General features: G+C 40.2%; 1 protein-coding gene across 2 annotated transcripts in view; it reads left to right on the top strand.

The window, feature by feature from the left end:
- The window catches only part of MAGI2 (membrane associated guanylate kinase, WW and PDZ domain containing 2), a 1,189,042-nt gene that overhangs the window by 939,808 nt on the left and 226,635 nt on the right, over positions 1-22,599 (top strand). For both annotated transcript variants that reach the window (XM_046668813.1, XM_046668814.1), the window contains exons 7-8: positions 738-795; positions 21,562-21,683. In XM_046668813.1, coding sequence (XP_046524769.1) covers positions 738-795; positions 21,562-21,683 — 180 coding nt within the window. The remainder of the gene's footprint in view (positions 1-737; positions 796-21,561; positions 21,684-22,599) is intronic.

Consider the following 22,599-nt stretch of genomic DNA (forward strand, 5'->3'; position numbering starts at 1 on the left):
AAAAAATATGCCCCGGGGGCTGGCCCCATGGCCTAGCAGTTGAATTCGATGCTCTCCACTTCTGCAGCCTGGGTTCAATCCCCAGGAATGGACCTACACTGCTCGTCAGCATCCATGCTGTGGTGATGACCCACACACAAAATAGAGGGTGATTGGCACAGATGTTAGCTCATGGCAAATCTTACTCAGCAAAAAAAAAAAAAAAAAAAAGCCCAGAGTGTATATACCGGCAGCATTCAAATCCTGACCCATATGGAGAGAATAGTAGGTTGTCAACTGAGAATTTAAGATGTCTTTGTTTCAGCCATCAGAAGCAACTTGCTATCCTCAGAAATATATTTTGAAAATCTGATCTTTTTCCTGAAACGCTCCTTTTAACAATAGAAATCAATAAGAAAACTGTGGGCACTTTCAGGAGAGTGATTTGCCGTCTGTATTTTCTTGAGCGGTGCTAACGTGATGATGTGCCATCCTGCTGCTTGGCGTGGAATAAACAGCCAGACCCAGCAGTCTATCTGCAGAAAAGAAAGCTCTGTGTTTTAACTGCCAATTTTCAAGCCAATGCTTCTTATAGCTCCTACAATATGCGTCTGAAATTTGGTGCTGACTCTGAATGCTTGATTTTGCTTTGGTAGACTATGTCTGCAACCCATGTATGATTAAATTATATTACTTTTTATTAGAAATTGTGATATCTGTTACCTTTTTACTGAAAGAAATAATTCTTTATTTTTCAGAGCTTCCGTATGGCTGGGAAAAAATCGATGATCCCATATATGGCACTTATTATGTTGAGTAAGTCTCTAAGTTTGATGTCAACTTGTTATTAATATGTTGTGAAGTTGTGTTCGCATTTCATCTATTGAGCATGTGTGGCTAACAGTCCCTTTCTCTCCCTTTCATCTTCCTTTGAAGCTTCCATAAAGACTCTAGGAGCACTAACTAGCCGTTTCTTGACGCTTCAGCTGATAATTTGTCACTGCTTTCCTTTCACTCATGATTCTAAAACACCAATTGGAAAAATGTGTGGCACCCTGTTCTCTAAATGAGCCGTAATTAAAGATATCAAAGTAAATGTCCTTCATTTTGCAACCAAAATGTTGAGAGCTGACTAGTTGTACAAAAAAGATGTTCTCTTAAACCAAATTTCGAAGTCAATTAGATGAAGCAGCCATATTTTCCAGTTGAAGGATGAAATAAAATTTAGATTTTTTAAAATCTTTTAAGACCCCATCTCAAATCAGTAGTATTCTTCCTGTAGATTAGACTTTTATGTTGTCTACTGAAGGATGCGTTGCCTTAACATATCTTAGCATAATGTGTGCTATCCCCTCTATGCATCCTTTTATTCAGAATAAAGCCCCTATTAGGGATTAAATTATATACATATTTTTTCTTGGAAATATCAAGTAATTTTATAATTTTCAAAAGTTAAACGAGTGACTTATTTTTCCAGAACCCCTTTTTCTAACTGAGAAATTTTTAATTCTTATCTATTGTGTCATGTTGTTAATGTCATTTGGGTGAATAAAGCCAAAGAAATGCAGAGGTTGGAAAACTAAAGATATTCACATTATTTATCAAGATCTAACTCTTTTCTCTAATTATATTCTGTTTAGCAGTAATAATCTAGATGGTCAAGGGTTACAGATTAAGGGCATTATTGCTGAATTGTTTTTGTGACAATATTCAGAGTCGCTAAGCTTTGACTAGGTGTTAAGCCCTTCTTCTCACTGGGCAGTTACTGCGGAGTGAGACCTGCGTGCCCCCTGCCTTCCAGCCTCTCCCTCATGGGCACTGGTCTGTAGCACTTTAACCTACCCTCTTCATTTCAAAAACACCCCAATGTTTCCACCACAGTCAGTCATTTCCAGTCAAGGTGAGTTCACCTCATGTGCTACGTGCAATCTCGTAACACAGTATCTGATGCTCTAATGTCATGTGAACGCTCAATAGATGCAAAACATAGGACAAACACATGGAGGTATCACTCATTTCAAAAATAAAGGGAAATCACTTATAAATACTTATAAGCTTCCCCAGTCCCACTACAGTGCTAATCAATTAAAATGAACATATATTTTCATAAGAATGTAGCTGCAGCTCTTGGAGGAATTTATCAACATTAAAGGTTTCCAATAAATGTTAGCTTGTCTTAATTCACTGAAGCTGACTTTACTGTGCCTGAGCCTATTATATCTGAAATTCAAGGTAGTGTCATGTAAGGAGAGAGAACTGAGGTATGTGACATACCAAATCTCATCTTTAATACACTTCCTTACAGAATTAATTGAATAAGAACCTTTTCCTTAGCCAAGATATTGGCAAACTCCATAAAAACCTGGATAGCAAATATTCTGGGGGGGCCATATGGCCTCTGTCATAACTATTCAACCCTCCTGGTTGTAGCTTGAAAGCAACCATAGGCTGAATTTGAATGAAAGGGTGTAGCTATATTCCAACAAAACTTTATTTACAAAAATAGACAACTGGCCAAATTTGGCTTGTAGGACATATTTGCTGACCCTTGCCCTATTCTAACTCTTCAGATAGTTCTTCCTTGTCCTCAGTGCCTTTCAAGCTGACTTCCAATGTGGGAAATAGTGTTTAACGCAAACCTTTCTTCTCTGCCCTAATTGTCGGTCATAGAGTTGAGACAGGCCACATGTCAGAAAGAGATGCTTGCTACCTTCTTGATCCCTGAGGTGTGTGTTCACATAGAGATCTGCTGCTGGTAGACTCCTTGTAGTTAATTATTGAATTGGGCATTAGCTGTAACCCTAAAAGAAAATTGCCATCGTTATCTTTCTGCTTCAAATAGTTGTCTTTTTATTTGTTTTTGCTTAAATTATATTTGTCTCTACATTTCCTGACTTCACTTTTCATGTATCACTGCCATAGTCAGAAAAGTATTCGTTAGTCAGTCATGTCTTAGTTATTTAGATCAGACTAACATATTTAATAGTTTTAGATTTAAAGTGGTTATGAGGGCAAAATACAGGTCATAGTGAGTCAAATAGTTTAACTTGTTCATCATTCAGTTCTACTACTTGTCATGGCTTTTGCCCCATTATGTGATTCTATGAGATGTACCAATCCCGATACTTGGGTGTAAGGCTCTATCAGATCAACTGAAAATTGAGACAGATAATTCAAACCTAAAGACAATTTTAAGTAGAATTGATCCCAATATTTCTTAGAAATGTCCTTTGGAAAAAATTCATCAAAATAATTAAAACACTTCTACTTATTCTATATCATGTAAACATTATTTGAAATGAAGGATATCTTGCATCACAACAAAGACAACTTTGTTCATTTTAACTGGAATACACCAATTTCATGGTATGTTTTAACTGTTCAAAAAATATGAATCTCATCTCCATTATACTATTATTTTCCAAAAGTATGTATTGGTTCTGAATAGTAATCTTGTTTGTGGAATCTTTGTGAATACATTTGAGGCATAGTGTTTATTCATCACTTTAAGTTCATAGAGTATTTTTCTTGGAAAGAGGTCCCTTATTTCTTATAGTTGATTACACAGAAAAAAACGGTAAACGTGTAGTTTAAGTTGCTATATCAACTTTTCACTATAGATATCATAAATATAAAATATAGTATGCCTAGATTAAGACACTGTTTCTAATTGTCATGATAATGTTAGAGTCAACATTTCAACAAATCATATATTTTAATTTGTAATATTAGTATTCAGTTAATAGGACAAAGCGAAGGAGTCTTTCCTGTAAATCTGTAGTCAAGAAAATGTTGATTCACTAATTCTATTAACAATGATGAGCAATGGGTTCTCTGTAGAGCTATCATTTGGGTGTTTAATTACACACCATTTACATAATTAGAGGCACTGGTTACAAAATATGAAAAACATTCCACCTTCCCACCCAGTGGCAAAAAAGCCTGTGCAAGGACTAGAAGTCTGACTTAGCGATCGGTCACTCTCGTCAAATAGACCAACAGCTGGGAGAGAAGTTGCAGTGCGGGCTCTCTGTCATCAGCAGGATGTTGAAATAAGCCTGTGCCTCTGGCACGGTTGCACGAACACTCGTTTTTCTGGCAGCCACAGACAAGCACATAGGCTTTCCAGCAACCAATAGCAGGAAGGTGTTTATACCACTGGAAGCTGAGAAACCTGGATTGAAGAGTTTTGACCACTGTTACTGACTTTACCCTACTGTGCCATAATTCTGTCCTGTGCAAATTCAGTTTTAAGATTATAGGTTTAATATATTCAGAAGTCAGAAAAATTATCGTCACCATCATCATTATCACATCATCAAAATAGTTAACATTTATCCACTGCTTATTCTGTGCCATGAGCTGGGCTCAGCGCTCAACAGTCATTGCCACATTTATAATCCTTTCTACAGTGAGAAGGAGGGAAATTGTCTTAAGTTTACAGATGGCAAAACTCTGGCCAAACAAGTTCCGTTAACTTACCCACTGTCACTCATTATTGAGAGGAATGGCTGTAATTTGGACCCAGGCACTCTGACTGTAGAGCCCAGACTCCAAACTCTTGCTCAAAATGCAGCCCATAAATTGAGCATTCACATCCGTAATGGTCCAGACAAGCGTGAGACTCATCGCTGGAGAAGAATGAGGAGCCCTAGAGAACCTCTCCTCCCTAGCTGCCTTCTAATATAGCATCACAGGGAGAGTCCAACAACAGGAGGTGGTGTATGCACAGCCCTGTGAGACCGGCTTCTGAGCCACCAGCTCCGTTCCCCATGACTTGAGAGTGGCCCTGGACAGCATGGCCACCAGGACCAAGACTTGCAAGACCTGAAAAAAAAGGAGTCCGGTAGTACGTGGACCTTGACGTAGGGATGTTGGCACTAGTTTGAGCAACAGAGGGAGCCACACCGCTCTGTGTTTTAGAGAACAGTAGGTCCTACTCAACATCTGTCCTGATTCATCTGCAGACAGGGCAGACGGACCACGTTTTCACTCTATGTAGCAGCAGAAACAAGGTAGCCCAATTTCTCCTGACAGATGCCAAATCCATGATAGTACAGCACTTAGCAACGTATTAAGAAGTCCTAAAGTTGCTAACTAGAAATGTAACTGTCACTGTTCATAGAGAAAGGGAAAAATCTTAATGAAAAAAGTACAAAATGTAAAGTTGAACAGCTGTGACTTTTGTACAAATGTGGTTTTTCTCCTCCTCTTTTGTGAAATTATATCTGCTGGGGACATTTTTGTTTCAATGGCAGTGACACAATTTGCTTAACTAGCTAGTCCAGAAGACACAATTTTCTGGAACAGCTTTCATGCAAAGCTGCATCCTCTGGCACAGAGGGAAAAGCAAACTATATAACTACAGTTAAAATGATGGTGGGGACTGACAGATGTGATTTTCGTGTAAAGGTTTTACAAGTTTTTCATGTGATGTCACACATCTGCCACTATAAAATGTTACTTGTGTGCAACCCCACAAAGTAGGAAAGATACTGCATAGTATCTTCAATGTAACATTAAATGTAAAAGGAAAATCACATTCATTTCATGGTTATAATGAGTGTTTGTCATGATGTAGCAAGTTGGAAAGTGGCTAGAGAAGATCTTAACTCAATATCCTATCTTAAGAATGTTTCTCTTCTTCATGCTTAGAGTAGTTTTTTTCCAAGAAAAAACTTCCTAACCTTAGAATTTTTTAAAATTCAGCATGAATGTAAAACATTTCCAATTAGAAATAAACAGAAAACAGTACCCTTTTAAAATCTCACTTGTTCTTCGAGAATTTTTTTCCTATACTGAAAGTTAGTTTTTCAAACTTTCAGGTTTTTTCCTTCAATCTTCAAAAACTAGTAAACTTTTTTTGATGCTATTTAAGCAGCTGTTTAACAGAGAAATCCTTTCCCGAACTTACACGTTTATGTAATAGATGATGCTCACTGAAGTGGCGTTGTTGGTGAAGCCGCTCAGTGACATTCTCTGCTAAGCTGAGCTCTGTCTTGTAAACAGCTTGGTCATATCGATCATTATCACTTAGTGGCCAAAAGTGTGGGCTGGTGAGCTTCACAGTATGCCAGCCCTGCAGCTTCCCAGTGGGGCGATCTTGAGCAGACAGGTTATAGAGAAAGAGGAGGAGGACAAGAGAAGAGTAGGAGAGAGGAGGGGAGAAGAACTTTTTTGCATACTTACTACATGCCACATATTATTCTAGGTGCTTTACACACACTGGCTCATTTAATCCTCATAAAAAAAAAAAAAAACCTATGAAGTCTGTATTATTATCCCAGCTTTCTAGATAAGGAAACTGAGGAACAGATATTCTTACAAGGACTAAATAATAGAACCAGAATCTGAATCTAGACAGTCTCCTTCCATAGCTGGTGTTTAGCACATTACACAGGTATGTGCTAAGTGCTCAGTGAATGTTTGTTCTTGCTCATCTTGTGCATTCAAGGGAAATTATTTGACTTGTAAGAAACATGTAACTTGGGGTTGGGCCGGTGGTGTAGTGAGTAATTTCATGCGCTCTGCTTCAGCGGCCCAGGGTTTGCAGGTTCAGATCCTGGGTGTGGACCTACACACCGTTCATCAAGCCATGCTGTGGCAGCGTCCCACATACAAAATAGAGGAAGATGGCCACAGATGTTAGCTCAGGCACAATCTTCCTCACCAAAAATAAAAAGAAACATGTAACTTAATCTCGTGGTGAGAGTATGCCACATTGAGTAAAGAATAGCATTTCTTTTGAATTAATGATAATTCCACAAACCCATGTAAAATGATGAAGCATGGACTGCAGAGTATGATATTTCTTTGGCTTCCAAAGGGGTTGAGGTTTCAGGGTAATTCCTAAGGAAGTTATTTTTATCAGAATCATCTACGGTACATGGTATCTTATATGGCTGGGGATTTGTGACAATAATAATAGAAATGATAGTGTTTAAGGCACTATTTTAATTTTTAACCTGCTTTCACATCCATTATCCCAAAGGACAATCACGATATTTACAAAAGAGGAAACCAAATCTCTGAGGAGTTAAGTGAGCTCTCCAAGGGCCTGGGGCTAGTAAGGTTGCTGCTGTCCCATGCCATGTGGAGCCAAGAAAGACCTTTCAATGGTGTAGCTATGTTTTCATATTAATATAAAATTTTTATACTTTACAAAGTATTTTCTCTTATTTACTAAAGAAGCATAAGTCACTTAACTTTACTTCACAGTCAAACAAAAGGAACAAGGATATGGAAATCAATGTGGGGTACTCTATCCCTAACTGAACTATAATTAGCTCTTTTTTTGCTAACTGATGACTTTTCACCACTTTCCAGCTGTCCCAGGCCAATTTCGTAGTTTTGGCATCCCTCCTTTCAGCCTGGAGAAAACAAGCCAGTGGTCCTCAGCAAGGACCCTCTCAACCCCATGCACATGCTCTTTCTACTGCATTAGCATTCCTGATGGCCTCTCATTGGTCATTCCTACTTAGCTCCTCTGGACTACTCACTAATATAAATTTCAACCAGGTATTGATGTACTTTCCTAATTCTACCATTCAACCACAGATCAGTAAAAGGCTTATGGTTTCCTTTCACTCTTTAAGCCAGGGTCCTTCAAATTTTTTTTTTCCTTGAGGAAGATTAGTCCTAAGCTAACATCTGCCACCAATCCTCCTCTTTTTTGCTGAGGAAGACTGGCCCTGAGCTAACATCCATGCCCATCTTCCTCTACTTTGTACGTGGGACGCCTACCACAGCATGGCTTGATGAACAGCGCGTAGGTCCACACCTGGGATCCAAACCAGCAAATCCTGGGCCACCAAAGCAGAATGTATGAACTTAACCACTGCCCCACTGGGCTGGCCCCAAAATATTTTTAAACTATGATCCTTTCAATCAAAATGAAGTCTCATGTCCAATTTCCTTCCTCAGCACTACCATCCAGTCAAGATCTGGATGTATGCCCCTCGGCCGCCCCTTACCTGAGATTACAGATCATTTTTCATGCTGTGAGACACTTCACCATTGCTGGTTATTCCAATAGATTCAAAACATCTCCTGTAGTCTAGGTCCCTCCCGCTCCCCTGAAGTCTTTTCAACTGAAGGAAAGAAAACTCAACTCTGACTTTTATTAGCAACTTTTATTAGCAGCTGTTCAATCTCACAAATTACCTTATTTAACAAATTTTCTGGTTCCGAATAAAGGATGTTTTGGGCACCTAGTCTAAATTGGTTTAATAGCAGAAGGACTTTACGAACAACAATGAATTATTCGCCTTGACGTCAGAGTTACATATAAATATTTTTTAAAAAAAAAAAAAACAATTTTTGCAATTCTAATAAATTATTTTGTCTTGAACTGAATAATAAAAGACAAGGGAAATATTACTCCAGCATCAACTTTTCTTTGAGAATATATTTGTGAGTAAAGATAAATGTAAACACTGGCTTTTTTTGTTTGTGTTTGAACATTTTTCATGAATCTAACAAAGTAAAGATGGCTCCTGTTTAGGTGCTCCTGGAGAGGTTAACACAAGCAAACAGCACAGCATCTCCCCCAGCTTCAAAAGCCGTGGAACTGAGGGGTGGAGGCAGCATGTGAGCTACAGCTCCCTGAACCTGGGACATCGACATCCCAGGGAGAGAGGGCAGGAGTGGTCAGAATCAGAAATGCTGTGCTGTGTGCTCCCAAAGAAGGACGCTGCTCCCTCCCTTCCTCTCCATCTCTTTTACAGGACCACATGACCTTGAAAACGACTTTATAAAGGCCAGGAGGATGTGTCCTCTGCCCTTGGGGAACTGTTGCTCAGGGGGGGGCGCAGACAACCTTTTGATGAATGTGAGCTTATGGGCAGTGTCATTCCTGCAATGAGAGGACCCAGGGCCCTGTGGGAAGGGCTGTCCTTCCTGCTGGAGGACGAGACCCCTCTCCCATGTGTTCATTGTTAGACAACCGAGAGAAAACGACCACCATCTTTCACCGGACAATCCTGTTTGCCTCTTGCTAAGGCAATGTTAAGTAACGAGTAGATCATTGGTTTTATTTCATAATCTGTGCAGCAATTAGCTTATATAGCTTATTAGTTCTCTCTCTGGATCAAACGTGCTCTGCGTCTCGTGCTGCCAGTCTGTGTCACCACACGTTTTGGAGTCGTATCTTAGACTGAGATCAAGTTCTAAAGTTAGCACTGGAAGTGAAAAATTGCACACAGTCAAAATTATCCTGAAAACCCCGCAGGATGCTGTCTTGTTGGAGACGAGCGTGCTGAAACAACAGGGCTGGGTTTTTTCTTTTGGTGTTGGAAAAGAATTCTTTCTGGAATTAAAGTGGCTGGCTGGCATTTCGGTCTTTCAGATCTTTAATAGATAACGTAGCTCGAATCACATTCGGCTCAGAGAGAAGCTAATGCTGTCAGAGGGATGAGGGAACTTAGTCAAACTGAGGAAGCAACAGATCGATGTCATTTGTGAGGCATCCTATTACTGAATTAAACAGACGATGGGCACTCTCACTGGGTGAAATGGAATGCCCCCCACCCCCATAGAACTATAATTTCATAGAACTATAATTTCACATAGAACTATAATTTCACATAGAACTATAATTTCATCTCTTTTCCAATATGCAGATAAGGTTTTTCACAATTCCTTTTGTGTCACAGACCATGATGCTAGTAATAGTTTGTCCTTTTTTTGCATCCGTGATTCTGAATTTACAGGCCAGTACAAAATTATGCTTACCCCTCTTGGCTTCACCTGTTAAATGAGTGTTTTGGATGCAGTGATTGCCAAGGTCTCTTCTAGTTCAAGGAATATCCACTGCACCTTGTGTTAAGAAGGATAAATTTGGCCATTTTCCTGTATTAAGCCTCGTTATTTTCTCATTATGGCTGCTGACCAAAGAATGCTTAAAATTTGAAAGCATTTTCTTTCAATTTCTACTTATTTAGTGAGACAATAACATGCATTACCACTCTTTTATTTGATTTTAGTGATTTTAACAATCCTGTCACATGAGTGTTATATGGAAAGAAGACTTCCAAAAAGGGTGATTATTACAATAGAACCTCCTTACAAAGCTATAGAAAAAAAAAAAAGAAATGTATTTGAAATCTATAGACATGAGACTGATGTTAAGATAATCGAAAAAGGGCAGAAACATAAATATAAGCTTATAAACAAAAAGTCAGGGTAAGAACTATGTTTTTCACCACTATTAAAACTGAATACATTTGGAGAGAAAATTGTTTTCCCTTTTTTTATAATACAAAGTGACGTTGTTAAACATCATTTATTACTAGCATTTAACGGCTGACTTCCTATGTAACCAGATGAAATTATATTACAATAGACAGCTAATTGTATAATAAAAATGGATGGATCACAAAATGTTTTATTATTAAATTTCACATGCTTAAGTTCAATCTAGCTAAGTAAGATGAACTTTAAAATTGTCAAGGAAAAAAATATTCTATTCTGTGACTGAGAACGTTAAATGGATCTACTATAGGCAAAAGGGCTATTTGCTGTGATAAACCAATAAAATTAGTGTTGCCTTAATTTAGTCTAGAAGAAACTCACCCTTAGGTGTGGGGTTTCTTAAAGCTTATTAAGCGCCATTTGTTGAGCTTGTCATAATGTAAAGAGCTTAGTTCAAATTTCCATTAAGCACAACGCTCATATATGAAGGTCGACAAAGTCCCCTTATTTTATTCTTCACTTTCTCCAGTTTTAATTGGGCATCAAAAAATGTGAATATACTTTCAGGTAGATAAAATGACAGGAATGATTGTCTTTCTTTTTTCTGCAATATCACTTAGTAATTTAGTTTGAGTCATTGACTTTATATGTAAATACTTAGTAGCTATTAGTCACCCCAGAAAAATAGTGTTAATAGCTACCATCTATTAATCCCTGGGCATGCATTGGGCATTTTTACATAATTCATTTAATCATCATCACAACACTGTATGTTAAATGCTTTTATTCCTGTTTTACAGAGAGAGAATTTAAACTTAAACAAGCCAGGCCATCATGCTAGTAGATGGTGGCAATAAAGTCAGAGCCCAGGACAGACCTGAACAGACTTTACATCCATATTTCCATTACACTTGCTTCCAGACTCTAAATGTAACAATAATGTTAAAATCGACTTAAAGATATGCAGTGCTTCATCTTTAACCACTTTCCTATATTTTATCTGTGTGCCCTTCCGAACGGTCCTCTGAGGTGAGAAGGATATTGATGGGGGCAGTTGCCGTTCAGAGCTATTAGGGCATCTCACCACTTACAGGAACTTTTATGTGAGCGTTGTGGGGAGGGTCCCCACCAGCACTCGAGTTTCCACGCTGTTACCATATAAGGAATGTTTTGCTGAGTAAGTACCATGTTTTCACCTCTTATTGTATCACTGGACTCAGCAGGACCTAACATGTCCTTTGAAAACTTTGAGACGAGACATGCATCGTTGTGTTATTACTGACTTCCCTCCTTCTCATTCACATGCAACTTTAACCTTATTCATAAATATCAGTGCAGAGTTGTCGTCTTATCATTATCATAATTGCCAGAGACGTGGCCCACGTTTAACTTCCAGAGTTGGTAAGGGCAGAGTTCAGGAAAATTAGAGTTAGGACAAGCCCTACAGGAAGCTGAAGCAAGTAATTCACAATGTTGTGTCTCCATTTTCGCAATGAAAACTGATGAAAGGAAATTGCGAATCACCTGGTCTAAATATATTACAGATTACCAAACATAGACCATGTCCGCACATACATAAGTAATTTCACTCGAAATGAAAGTGTGTATTTGTGCCAGACCCGCATAAATCAGTGTTGGATTTGGCGCTGCACGAGCTGGGTTTGACTCATGCATCGGCCCCTTACTGTGAAATCTGCAGAAAATTGTTTCCCCTCTCTGAGGAGCAGATAAATTAAAAGCATGGAACTTGTTTAGCTGAGGGTTTGGTACATGGTATTTGCTTGATAAACATCCATTCCCATCCCCCTCGACCATCCACTATCTCCCTTTATTTGCTCCTTTATTTACAAGGCTGACGTCCATTCCTCAAACAACTGTTTCTTTCTATAAATAGTGGCATCCTTAAACAGAATTCAAATCTGAACAGGAACTAAATAACTTTAAAAGAGTGCAAAATGGAATGTTCTTCTGAAATATCCAACATCGTACCTTTCAGCTTCTGTATGTAGAGCTTTAGAAGGAAAAATACAAACTCAGCTGACATGAGTTCTTAGGTTCACCAATTTTGCATGTGTGTTATGGAAAGGAACAAACAAGTTATATGAAAAGGCATGCCCTATGACAGCTACACGAAATGATCATCTCATCTGTATGAAGATTTGCTCTTGCAGTAACGGCATTATTTTAGACATAGTGTGTTAATTATATAAAACCCTGCAACAATACTTAGCCCCCAAAAAGTAATCTTTTAAAAACAACAATGAAGCAACTTATTGCCGCCTTTCTTTGCTCTTGGTTCTACTGAACCTTTATTGTTTATTCCTGCTACTTGTTTTCCCCCTTGCCTTACTTCCCAGGGTCCTTGTCTTCCCAGAATGAGAGCCGCCTGCCCACATTCAGGCCCCATGATCACTTATTAGTGGCAAGGTATTGAAAGGTTCTGTGCAGATTGTGGGCATCCAGGTAATAGATCCTTTTCTCATTAAGACCCATCAAAACTATTTAAAACTTTTGTTTGGTTTTCTACTTCCTTCTGCATTATGTTGTGCCATTTAAAAGGAATAGGTATGTATTTGATTTCCCCCTGGTCTGGGCAGTAATAAAGACCCAATAGTGAAGAATAATACTTTTTTATCTTTTTCTCACTCTAATTATTGGACTTGGGGAGTTGGGGTGTTACATGGGATTGGAATTATCTTCATGTCCTGTTGACTTTCAGAATCGGCCACAGTGTTGCCCTCAGTCTTGCCCATCTCTCCTCATTAGCACTCTTTCCCCGACTCTCTGCTCTTGGATAATCCAAGACATCAGTGACGTTGCCTTCGTGATTCCTCACTCTTCTGAGTGTCCTTGGTAATTCTCTGATGCTCCTTGATTCAGGCCCCGAAATGCTCCTGTATCCATGACTGTGTATGTCTATTATATATGAGTGATAAGTATGCAGAGGTATATAATACTTAATCAAGTCTTTCATACTTCAGTGGACTTGGGCTATGTGATTCACATTTTAACGACTCATAAATGATTTATTAAGAAATAGTAATCCAGTTCAACATAAAGTGTATTACAGGTCAGACTATTCTCACCCCTCCCAAAAGACTGCAATGTCTAGTTCCCCGGACAATGTGATTCTTCATAGTCATGGAGCATCTCTTATTCGTCCTCATAGCCCCAGGTAAGAACAATGCCTAGTACACTGGAGGTAGCCAGTAAATGATGCCGAAATGATTCAGGATTCTAGAGGACACCACAACTTTCCCATGTGGTTGACATGGTAAAGCTCATCTTATAATCCCCTCGAGTTGAAGAATAAGGCACATCCTCCAGGATGGAGACTTTCAAAGCCATAGCCATTCATTAGACTAAAGTCATAATGGAAATAGGGAGACTTTGAAATATAACCAAGCCTCATAACATGACTTGGAACTATGCTTCCAGTCGTGTAGCTTTCATCCTCTCTCCCACGCCTCCTGCTCACATGCCACCACCCACAGGCGATCATATGCATGTGTGTATTCACTAGCCCTAGACTCTGGCCAAGCAGAACTGACTATTCCTGAACACCCGTGTATCCACCACTCTCTTCCTGAAATGCACCCTTCTCCATCTGGAAAAACACATCCATCCTTCTAGAATCTGCTGAAGTGTCACTTACTTTGTGAGGCTTTCCCTGAACCATCAGACAAAGTTGTCTTTTCTTCCTTTGAGTACTCACTTTGCACACACAAATTTTAGCACTTTCTACTTTGCGTTATGTTTTTCTGGCCACTTGTAGAGTGACTCATCCCAATTTACCCAGGACTGTCCAGGTTGTAAAATTGAAAGTCTCATTTCCTAGGAAATCCCTTAGTCCCAAACAAACTGAGGTGGTTGGTCACACAACTTGTGTGTCTCCTCCATTGGAGTAAAGGCCCCCTTGGTGAAGTGGTTGTGTCGCATTTATATCTGTGTCCCCAGTGCCTAGCACACTGATGAATGAAAGAATTTATATATAAGGCTTAAAGGACTTACGCCATTCAGTCAGAGTTGGCAGACGTGAGTAGAAGAGGACTTATTAGTCTTGTCTCTTAATACAGGAAGATCTTGAAATAGTGTCGTCTTTTAGTTTCCTTCTCGATAAACCCTACCCTACGTCTAAGCTTTAACCCACTACGTTTGCTCAGTCTAGAAGCGAAAGGTTAGAAATACCTTTGATGCCAATAATCTCTTTCCACACTCAACAATAACATTTAAGAGAGACGTTTGATGGGAATGAGAAGGGGTGGATAGAAAATAACATCTTCAAATGCGTGCCTACTGGCTCTGAAATTTTTGAAAATGAGTCTATGTTTCTTGTAAGTCCTGGGGACTTCATGTCATGATTGACAGTGTGTATTGCCATTTCTGCTAGGAGTAAAATATCAAGTTTTCCATGTAATTCGTAAATAGTAGTGGCTAGGTGATGAATCCCCCTATACATAGGACACATGTAATATGCATATTACAAGTCAATGTCTTAACTACGCAACTTAGCGCTCCTACTGGGGCAGGAGAGAGAGCTTGTTTATCTGGAAATATACTCAACATTTTGGGAAGCACAGCCTCATGGGGACTGAAGGACAGACTCTTAGCTGTGAGAGCTTCCGCACCAGCATATGGATGTTCTTCTCAGTCGGCCATGATTCTACCTCCCACCTGGACCAGACGCCCTCATGTCCCGGAAGAGCAGGAAAGTAACACGTGAATGACTCAGCCTTCCCACCCACATTCACAAAGCAAACTTGCGTCCCCTCAGGTACAGTTGGGAATAATGGATGGACATTTATAGAAAGGAAATTATCACTTAAGTGTTAGAGTTGGGAAGAAATCTTTGAAGAGGCGGGATTCAATTATTCTGCTTAAAAAAAAAACCTCCAAGTAAAATAGGTTCAATTTTTCCATTTATCAAAAGCTCACATTTTGAAATAAAGTATATTTAAAACAGCTTTTAAACTAGTACTTTTAAAATTCAGCTTTTCAAAGCACTGTAAGGCGGACATTGTATTACGTAAACCCTATTTTATATTATAATTCTTTCTGTTCCTGTTTTATCTCCCCTACTAGACCATATGTCTGATTGATCTTGCCCCCCACACCCCCTACCAAAGTGTCTAGCAAACAGTATATGGGAGACAAATGTTTGATGAATGGTGATAGCTAGCATTTGTTGAGTACTTTCATCCAGGCACTGCTCCTAAGCAAGTTACTCATTTTAATTCATTTAATACATGCAACAACTCTATGAAGTGGGTATTATTTTCATCCCAACTTTACAGATGAGAAATTCTGAAGTGCAGAGAGGGTGAATGGTGAGCCCCAGGTCCCAAGCCAAAGGTGTGGTGGGGCTCGGATGTGAATGGGAGCAACATGACTGCAGTGACCGAGCTCTTAGTCCACTGTCCTGCCTTCTCTGAAAGGGCTGGCTCCATAAGACGCCCAGAGGGTTATTATCCTCTCTTAGTTTCCAACGCATGGAGTAGGTTTTGTCCCATTTATCCAAACTTGATGGTAGGGAAATTTTATGGAGTCTTCTCAAGGCTTGTCTTAAAATGAATAAAGTACAGACAGGGAGGACGTAATGGATGCATTTGGCTTCCAGTGCAGCTGCTGTCCAGGGGTTCAGACTTTCCTGACCAGCCAGAAGTGTGGGAGTCAGAACTGGGGTCAAAGAAATCCTGGGGAATTCTAAGCAACCAGGAAATTCACACTCTGATTCCATTCAGGAGTCAATCTGTTTAAAAATTAAAGAAATAAAAGCTTCAAGTAAAATAGATTTTGAGAAGCCCCAAAAGGAGCAAGTTTGCATAGAAGGGATGACGTACCCCCAAACCCCAAACCAATTTTCCCACACCCAACGCTGAGCAGCCACCTCCCTGGCACTCCCATATTTTGTCCCTAACATTGTGCTTTTCTGTATAAGCACATTTCTATTGTCACACAAGATAGCAGCTGCTATTTTTCAGCTCCTCAGATCCACATCTTTCATCACCAAAGTGGGATGACTTTTTCACCGACCCCAAGAATGTTTTGAAAGATTCTCCATTTTGAAGGATTTCATGAATCTTTACCCAAAAGTAGATTGGTTCTGTCACATAAGCTGGCCCTAAGCTTCACATAAAGTTCTGACTGTCACAACATACATTTTACGGGAGAGTTAAACTGGAAAACACAGAGATCTCTCACCTTTCACGCGTGCCTGCCTCCACCTATGCACTCATGCAACAATTTATTGAGCACTGACCACCTCATGCCTCATTGTAATTAGTGTAGCCCCCTTGGCCACCTTGGAAATATTTTACTTGTGGTACAATCTCCACTTGAAAGCTGCTCTCTACTCCCTCTGTCACTTTGACTCAAAGATCCATTTCTAAACTGTCAACTGAAGTCCAGACAGTGGCATAGTGGCCAGTGGATACAAAAGGGGGCATTCGTGACAATGCTCTAAAAGTGCCCTTCTCCAGAAACCAGGAGAAGCAAGCTGGGGTGAACAGGCTGGAATATGGAGGGAGCACTGGCAGTGAGGGTCAGATGCTGGCCTTGATGACCCCCGGCAGACCTGTCCTGTGAGTACTGGTGGGCTCAGAAGGTACAGTCTTCCTCCTGTTTCTTGCATTCCCTCCCCACCATGAAAGAGGTGGCAGTCAAACAGGGCGCTGACCTGGGGTTGTCACCCAAATGGCTGCAAATATTTCCTTCCCTCCGTGCATGTCTGAAACTTCATCAGAAGTCCTCTCTTCTGGAGCAAAATAGCATTTCCTAGTACTCCCCACGGCCACATACAGAAGAAGAGCTTTCCACATAAGTCTTATCAGGCAAGAAACTCCTTATTCAACTACCCTTGCACACTTTCTCAGCTTCTAACTCAGGGATTGCAACTGTGGCTCCGTCGATTGGGTGTGGGCCTGAGTCTTCTGTTTCTATTTGTTTGTTTCCTTTAAGCTCCTCGGGTTTATCCAGAACTGCAAAGCACTGCCACATATGGACTTATTTTAAGTTCCCATGCCACAGTGAAAGGAGGGAGTTAAGCTGCAAATGAGCGACTATAGGTGCAAAGAGAGGAGACGATGGAATCTCATCCTTGGATACCCTAATCCCTTTGCCATTCCAACATGGAAGCATCTTGTGTCAGTAGTCTTTCCTTTTAGTAAAGGGAAAATGAGGTTGTTAGGATATCCCCACTTCAGAATATGTGTCTTACGTCCCTAGCTCTTAATGCCTAAAGACTCCCTTAGTAAAATATGACAACAGGCTAGATATGATTAAACAATAAGAACTCTTGGTAGCTTGTCAGGTTCCTGTTCTGTATGGAAGCTAGATGAAATAGCTGGCAGTTATCTCGCAGAGCCTAAACAATGAGGAAGATGATGGCATCTGTCATTCACATCCTTTGTACGCATTACAAAACGCCCTAAATCCTTGCCAAAAGGACTTGAAACTATTCGTTTTGGAAACAGTAGGAAGACAAGGCTTTCCTATTCAGCTACGATCATATTTCTTTGTGATGGCTCTTTTAAAGCTTGGGAGTATTTTAAGTGTTAAATGAATGGCTTCATTTGTAGCAATGTAAATGTTCTGTAACAATTAGCTCAGGATACTAAAGCCATACCCAGCTTCCTCTGTTTGTGGGGTACAAGGCACACCAGACTAGTTCATCGGTATTTTCATTCTCTTGGAACTCTAGAAACTCACTTTGATGGTGAATGGAGTGTTTTCAACATAGTGTCCATACAGCAGGTGGCCACACATTGACTTCTCTAAGGAAATAATTACTTGCAGGTGGCGAGTTGGAGGAACCCAGCTGTATATGTAAATGTACCCCAGAAAGTCCTTGTAATGTATTTTCTAAAGATAAAGTTATGCTTGCGATGAACAATGACCCAGTGAAACAGAAATAGAGCAGATAGGCGCCCAGCAACTCCCAGCCCTTCATGGCCTTTGAAACACCAGGGTAGTTGCATGGTTAAATATTCATTTGGAACAGAAGGAAGCTACATCTAATACATTTTTTGGCCTTTCTTCTCCAGGACTAAAAAATGCTGCGCTGCTACACACAATACTCATCATGTTTTGGTCTCCAAAACCACACAAGTTAGCTTAGCAGACCAAGGCAACTATAAGAAAGGTCAGTGGGATGAGGAAAGCTGACACTTTGGTACCCGTCAGAGGTGTTTCTTGGCTTCTCAAAATTAATAACATATATTTCAAACAAAAGTCTTAAAGCAGACACTCATCATTTAATTATTTACAAAAAATTATTGTCTTTTACTGTGTCCAATGCTTAGTATACAAAGATGAATAACACGTGGACCCTGTATACACTTGTGCACAGTCTACAGAAGGAAATAAACATGAAAGTCACTGATTAAAACACAGTGTGATGAGGTTACTATAGCCTGTGAAATTTGTTATTGTGAAAGTATCACTTACATGTGATATGCTGCATCACACAAACCTCTTTATCCAAGACCTGGAAAGATATATCTCATAAGACTCAGTAACAGGAATACTAAGTTCTTCTGAACAATGGCTTGGGTTTAGTTTAAATACTTTGAAGAATATAACTGGCTTTTCTATCCCGTTGAATTAGCTAGCAGCTTGAGAGCTCAAAGCTAGTTTGCAAGATAACTCTAGTAAATAAGTAGGACCCAATATTATCAATTTTGTCTATTGACCTTCCACCTAGATTCAACTAGCTCCATCCATCCTGAGGTTGTTTACTTTTTGTTGTTGTTTTTTTAAAGTGCCTCAAATCCTCTTAATGAGGAGACAGGGTATAAGAAAATAAACAAACTGTGATAAGAGAAGTCTGTTCAGGATTTTATGAGAGCTAAGGGGAGGAGCATAACGCAGGCTGGGAATGCTGCTAGGAGAGGTTAGGGAAGGAGCTATGGAATGGATGGGAAAAGCATTGTGATAATAATGACAATAATAGTAGCAGCACTTATTAATAATTGTAATAAAGAATAACTAGACCTCGAGGAATTAAGAATAACTATACCTTACAATTGTGGGGTCCTCCCTATGTATCTGTGCTTTGCAAACACTATTTCTCTTATCTTCACAGCAACCTCAAGAAGTAGACATTAACACCCCATTTTACAGATATTGATGTTTAGACAGTTTAGGAATTTACCCAAGATGCCCCCTCAAACCCAGGCTGTCTTGCTTCAACACGGCACGGTTGATACGTGACTCTCACGTGGAAAGAGAAGAGGTTTTGTAGGGCATTGCCTGTGAGAGGATCTTCAAGTGTGTCCAACCAAAGGATGCAGGTGGTGACGCAGCCGCAGGTGAAGCGCTAGAGATGAGCAAGGGCAGAGTCAGGACTGACATCTCTTTCGGTAAGAGGAAGATGTAGTAAGGAAGTTACGTGAAAATGGAGAAAAGGGAAGAGAAGCTCCTGATTCTGACTCTTCTGAAACAGAGTGACACTGTCAGAGTTTATGGGGTGAAGATGCTTTGAAAGATCACATACCGTAGTTCACTGCATGCCACCAATCATGGTGACCCCTTGATGCACAAGAGCGTTATTGTGTCACTTACTTTCAAGAGAAAATAATTTCACGTAAGACATTTACTTTGAACCCCACACTGGTGAGTTTCCTTACCAAACAACATTGTTATAAGTATCCCCTTCCTAAAAAACACTATAGCCCACGCCAGAGGCAATATTCCAGAAGGGTCCTTGTGCTTTTAAGGCCTCTCCCATAAAGTCTTTCCTATGGACTCAAAATGATGACAGTGATGGTGATGATAAGATGATGGTGTTGGTGGCCATGATGATAACAGCTGCTGCTAGTTATTGAGCATGTCTAGGCTCAGAATCCTGTGCCGACGTTCATTATTTCATTTAATCCTCACAACCATCCTAGGAGAAAGGCAATATTATGCCCACATTACAGATGAAGACGCTAAGGTTCAGGTTTAACAATTTGCCCAAAGTCACACAGTTCATCAAGTGGTAGAGCTGGAGTTTGAATCCAGGACTAATGGACTCCAGAGCCTGTGTGGCAGGTAGTTACCCTGCCCGCCTCCCATGCGGAAATAATTAGGTATCACAGTCATCTTAGAATGTTCTGGACAACACTTTTCCATCTCACCAGGAATTATCTGATTTATAATAATAGGAAATTGTTGTTGAGATTTTACTTATGTTACCTTTTTCTTTCTGATCTGTACTTTTGGAAGACATAATGAGACAATTATGGTGGGGGGTGTTTGTGTGTGTGCGTGTGCTCATGTGCATGCACATTAATTATGTGTGCTCGTGTCAGTATGAAATCATACATTGAAAAGAGAAGGTATGTAGATCAGAGGTGCATTTTAGAGATAGACATGGCCAAATCCCAGCCTTTTTACTTGCTAGGTATGTGATTTAGAGTGTCATTCGACCTCCCGTGTATCAGTCTCACTCATTGCCTTTAAAATGGGGATAATTAGGATTCGAGACTGTCGCCGTGAGGCTTAACTGAGAACATTTGTATCTGGTGTCTGGCAGAGTTAAGTACTCAGTAATTCATCCTTCCTCTTCCAACCCTTCTCTCCCCTTCACGTCTTCATACCAGAATCCTATTTCTGTTCGTACAAAGAACCAAAATCAGTGTATGTGCCAGCCTTCTCGTGGGGCATTTATATCCTAGAGAAAGAGCCACTGAGCAGGGTTGGTGGTGCCTACCCTGTCCTCGGACAAGGATACTGTAAGGAATTCACGTACTGTAAGCCCTCGATTTACCTGATCCACAGGTGCCTCAAGCCACTCTGTGTCTGATATCTACGTGTTTATGTCGCACTCAAATAACGTGCATACTGTACTTTCAATTGATCTCAATACGAGCCATCCTACATAGGTTTTCTGTAACTTCCATAAATATCCTTGGGAGTCTTTCCTCCTTCGATCCAGGTCTGTCTGACTCTAAAAGATGTGAACTCTGGTTGCTATAAGAGTAATCAGTGAATTTACCTTACACTTATCTTGATGGATACAAGAACTCTGCAAAGCTTGAATGATGCTGTTTTCTTCAACACCATTCAGTATATATTTTATCTGTTGCTAATTTATTTCAATGTATCAAACTCATCTCAAACTAACACAGTAGACCAGAAAGCAAGTGTACATTCTAGTTCTTTTGGCTGAATGATGCATAATTTAAATACGATAACATATGATAGAGCCACTGAGAACTCTGCTCTCATCACAGAAATGTGAATTGTGCACAGGTCAGCCCCAGTAGAGGCCTGACCTCAGGCCCGGTGAGGCGCTTGACTGTCATCACGTAAGATGTTCCTTAATGGCTGCTCTCTGTCGAACTATTCATATACTCTCTTAAACGACTTTGCCCCACTGTTATCCTAATTTGAAATTTTGTTTTTCAGCCACATAAATAGAAGAACACAGTTTGAAAACCCTGTCCTGGAAGCAAAAAGAAAGCTACAGCAGCATAACATGCCCCACACAGAACTTGGAGGCAAGCCCCTGCAGGCCCCAGGTTTCCGAGGTGGGTACCACGTCAATATGCAGTTTCAAAGGGATCAGTTGTCGATCAGACTGCTGGCTCTTCCAGACATGCCTTTAGCTTGGGCTATTTCAAATAATTGATTTGCTTTCCCCAAGCCCTTCCATGAGCTTTAGCAGGGTGTTTGCTGTTTCTCAACTAATGCATTTAGCAACCACGGATTAAGTTAAAGCCCGGGGCAGGAGGTTATGGGAATTTGCAGCACGTTGCCAGGTGGAGATTAATGGGTTTGGACAGTGGTACTGTGAACTGCAGAGATTCGTAGAGACGCATGAGTTTGTCCTCAAAAGACCAAGCGCAAGAATGAGGCTTGTTCTTCTTTGTGCCAGTAGACAGCTCCTCATCAACATTACCTAGGCCCAAATCCGCCTGCCGCCGCGCTGCCCCAGGGAGGTCGCACAGCGTGAATGACTTGTCTTGTCATCAGCGTGACCAGGCCGGGAGGCCCTGGCCCAGCGGTACGCCGGGCTGCCGGCTGCACCTGACCGTGCCTGGGAGCCATGTAGTGGGATAAGTTGCTGCACAGACTTTTCACGTCTCTGTGTGCTCTCACTCACCTACAAAAGCACGAACAAGGCTTTTGTCATCGGGAGGCCTCGATTTGCCTGCTGATGATTTTCACCCCACACGTCTCCAGCACAGTCACCATGAATGTAAAGGTCGTTACTTTCATAAAGGAAACGTGGGTGACAAGGTCATATGTGGATTTCATTTATATTTTAAAGAAACATTCTCTATTTTTAATAAAGATGTAATGTGTAATGTAATATGTAAATAGAGTAAAATTCTAAAAGAATGACTCACGATTTTATAGTTTGCTGATTACATATCACCCAAAATGTAGCAACCACAAAAGTATCATACAAAATGCTTAACATCATGTACAGTCTGGTTGTTA

Source organism: Equus quagga, chromosome 8 (assembly GCF_021613505.1).
Source record: "Equus quagga isolate Etosha38 chromosome 8, UCLA_HA_Equagga_1.0, whole genome shotgun sequence".
Taxonomy (NCBI): domain Eukaryota; kingdom Metazoa; phylum Chordata; class Mammalia; order Perissodactyla; family Equidae; genus Equus; species Equus quagga.